The 3,994-nt window shown below is 41.8% G+C and overlaps 1 protein-coding gene across 1 annotated transcript; it reads right to left on the bottom strand.

Moving 5' to 3' along the window:
• On the bottom strand, nucleotides 1-2,035 carry LOC109856868 (skin secretory protein xP2-like). The gene is made up of 5 exons (XM_020432577.1): nucleotides 1,979-2,035; nucleotides 1,402-1,636; nucleotides 1,052-1,330; nucleotides 385-552; nucleotides 1-95 (listed from the first exon to the last, which is right to left on the bottom strand). Exons 1-5 carry the CDS (start codon nucleotides 2,033-2,035, stop codon nucleotides 1-3), a joined length of 834 nt encoding a protein of 277 aa, XP_020288166.1.
• Between the last annotated feature and the right edge of the window lie 1,959 nt (nucleotides 2,036-3,994).

Genomic DNA, 3,994 nt, shown 5'->3' with positions numbered 1-3,994 from the left:
TTATTCTAACGTACCGTTCATGATGTATTTCGCGCTCTTTAGCGCGGGATTGCCTCTGATGCGGATTGTAACTCGTAATATCAAAACTAGATTAGCTAAAAAATTAAGTTGAAAGCGAAAAATTAATAAAAACCGATGTTTTGCCAGACGCGAGCTGGCGACTTGTTTTGTTTGCGAAATTATGCAAAAAAATATTTGATTTTTTAAAAGCAAAATAAGACTTAAATAAAAAAACAAAACAATTACGAAGAATTGTTTGTTCAATAGCTGCATAAAAAAGCGTCAGATTTATAAAAAAAACTAGGTCGCTGTGTGCTATGGAAAAAGTAACACGCGCTGGTGTTTTCGACACAACGGGGAGGGAAAAAAAAATATTTCACGTACTTTCGGCAGGCGCAGGTGCGGCTTCCGTTGGAGCTGCGGGTGTCGCGTCCGCAGGTGGTGCTCCTTCGGCGGGTGCGGCCGGTGCGGCTTCCGCCGGAGCGGCTCCTCCTTCAGCGGTCGGAGGAGCTGCTGCTTCCGTCGGAGGAGCTGCTCCTTCCGCCGGTGCACCTAAACAATTAAATATTTTTTTCACATAGCAACTAAAAGTTCCGTTAACAAATCCATTACGTATAGATCAAAGCACAATCTCATTCTACCGTATTTTTTTGGGCGAGTTTGGAAAAAAAAAATAAGCAAAAATAAAATTGACAGTGACTGATCGGCTTATCTTTCAGCTGCATGCGAAAAAAGCTTTTTACAGTTTGCCTCTCGATACGGAATATCACTCTTTTGATTTATTATTCCATATTAAAACATCAGCATAAAATAACGATATTTTAAATTATCGCGGGCGAGACTTAATCGATTATTCATTGAAAATTTTGTATTTGCTTTCGCGCTCTACGAATATATTTAATTATTGCCGGGGATATATGTGTATTAAAAATCTCATTATTTGAACTTGTTTTTTTAGCGTTTATTAACGCGGTTTGTATTTTGTAAAAAGTAATATGAAATGCAAGTGGAATAATTAACTATATTCAAGAAAATCGGGATTAGAATTAACCTTCTGTCGGGGGTGCAGCGGGCGCTCCGTCTGCTGCGGGCGCAGCCTCGGCGGGAGGTGCTCCTTCGGCTGGAGGTGCTCCTTCGGCCGGAGGTGCTCCTTCAGCAGGAGGAGCGGCACCTTCTGCTGGAGGCGCGGTTCCTTCCGCGGGTGCTGCAGGCGCGGCTCCTTCTGCGGGTGCTGCGGCTCCTTCTGCTGAGGGTGCGACAGTTCCTTCCGCTGGTGGCGCGGCACCTTCGGCGGGTGGTGCAGCGCTGCCTTCTGCTGCAGGTGCGCCTTCTGTAATTTTTATATACAAAATTGCGTACTTTGTTTTCTATTGCTAGACGCGACGGACTCGCGTTATTCACCAGCGGGTGGTGCAGGCGCTGCTCCTTCCGCCGACGGAGTTCCTTCCGCGGGAGGAACTGCCGGAGCACCTTCTGTCGTTGGTGGTGCAGGTGGAGATATCGGTGACGGTGCGGGGGCTGGGGTAGGTTCGGTTGGCGGAGGAGGTGCGGGAGCCGGCGGAGCTGGAGCTGGCGCTGGTTCCGGCGTCGGAGTCGGTTCTGGTGGCGGCGGTTCCGCTTCGACTTGCTCGCCCTCCTGCACGTAAAATAATTTGTAACGCTATATTCATTTTGAAGACATGTTTTGTCAAAAAATTAAATTACGGGAGTGAGAGACGAAGATGAAGAAGAAGATTGAAGAGATATTTCAGTCTGACAGAGAGAAAATGTCTCATTAGGACTTAACGCGCAAGAACCGAAACAAATTTGCCATACGTCGCGGGGGGATAGTCGTGGAAAATATTTGCCCGGGGGTGTTCGAAACGGGGAGATCCAGCTTCGTGAAACGTTTGTCGCGATGACGAGCAGTGACCGACGCGTATTAAATTGCGTGATTAACGGTCGGCGTGCGCGCTTTGCAAATGCACTAGCATTTAACCGCCGTTTGTAGATACATCATTTGTCCCGGACCCGATGATAATGCTTTATACAACATTCGGCCATGGAGCTTACGACACGCTTTCCGCGTTTGGCTTCGTTGACGGGCGTTTTGTGTCATAAATCATCTCCGCCACTATGATCGCGAATATTGTCAAGATAATTAAACAATGTGCACGCGACATCCGATATGATTACAAATACGGTTGAATGCGCGGAACGCGTGGGTCGAACGGTAGAGGAAAGGAAGGAGGGGGATCACAGCTTTACGCCGGCGTGTTCAGAAAGCGATCGATGAATCGCGAAATAAACAGGCGGATTGAAAATCGACACGTGTTGCGAGCGATCGAACGATAGAAGAGAATCGGGCGAACGCCGCCGCGAGTTGATACAACGGGACTTTGTTGAAAGTGCTGTTTAATTGGATATATGAATGCCCATTATCGCGAGACACAAATTGGCGCGATAATTAATAATATAAATAGAAATAAAAGAAACTGCGAGACTAGGAGCGTTGAAACAATAACGCGTGAGAAATAAAAACAGGGAGAGAGATTGTTGGGAAAGAGATTGTTGCGTGCAAAAGAAAACAGACAATCTCTCTCTCTGACAACAAAATGCAATCAATAGAAAGTACTATTTAAATTTTAATCGAAACTCATTAACATTTGTGCTAGACAGGAAGAACCGCGATAGAAATTATCATTTTGATGAATTATTGAATTTAATTCGACTTAATCGAATTTAATTCGAATTTCCGTGCGTATTAATTTACACGTTTGAAATATATTTGCATCCGGCGTTTATATAATCTCGCGTTGACCTTAAAATCCAAGTTTGACATTATCGTCGCGAGTTTCGCCGTCGAAATTGTCAATATGCATATTTTTTTGACACGTTTCGGAAAATAGTGATTCGGCCACGATAATTATTTCTCGGAAGTGGTGGAGAAATGAACATATCCATGAATCCGTAGATCGAAATTGTCAAAGTAGATAAGAGCGAGTGTCGTCATAGCGAACGTGATCAAGCAGTGTCGAAAGCGTCACTCATAGCGAATGGTTATGAAGCGAAATCCGGTTAGTGACATACCTACCGTATTTCCGGCTTTATTGGTTCATCTACAAATTAAAAGGCATCTGGCATGTTATACTCTCTTATCAGACTATGCTCTAACAGTCAGAAATATATTCGTGAAAAATGTTTCGTATTAGCACAAAAAATGATTGAAACTCTTGAAGTAATAAAAATAAAAATTTTTAATATTCTTTTAAGATTCTTTAGATTCTTTGAGTAATTGATATTATTAAAATCATAGATTTTTTTTTAAATTACTAAGATAAAGAGTCAAATCATTTCTCTCTATCACGTTATTCGATGACAAATATATAACAGAGCAGAATAAAAAATAATTATTCTGTACATAAAAAATATTGTTTAGTTAACGTAGTTTCTAGTTACTCGTGTATCAGTTAAAACAAAAATCGTTACAAATTTAGATTTCGTTAGGACACGTGAGGGGAAAAACGTATGGGAAAATGATTGCAGACACACACACATAGATGTTTTGATTAAATCGTTAAATATTTTGCTTTACAATAAAATCTTAAGTAACGTTTCCCCCTTAATATTGTTTCTTTTTACAATTCTCTCTCCCCACATTCTATATAGAATTTGCAAAAGAAGATAAAAAGTAATTTTACTTTCATGTGTATCTCCTGTGCACGCAACAGTAAACTTTGCGGTGATTTACAAAGGTTTGTGCATTACAAAAATACATCACGTCCATACAAAAAAAAACTATAGGACAGAGACACGAGTAGAGTGTAAACCACAGGTCCGGAAAACAAATTTCGTTACCAAAATCTCTCTACGGGATGTACGGTACGATCACATAAACAGACAAACAGACAGACGGGCGAGACAACTTTTGCGTGCTCTCGACAGCGGGACATATAGAATTAATGAATCGATCGTTAAAAAATATATATTCGTGTGTGTAGAGGAAGTTCTTGGA

This window comes from Pseudomyrmex gracilis, unplaced genomic scaffold (assembly GCF_002006095.1).
Source record: "Pseudomyrmex gracilis isolate BER0280 unplaced genomic scaffold, ASM200609v1 scaffold_137, whole genome shotgun sequence".
Classification (NCBI taxonomy): domain Eukaryota; kingdom Metazoa; phylum Arthropoda; class Insecta; order Hymenoptera; family Formicidae; genus Pseudomyrmex; species Pseudomyrmex gracilis.
Note: the sequence above shows the minus strand (reverse complement) of the source record. Positions and strands in the feature narration are given on the sequence as shown.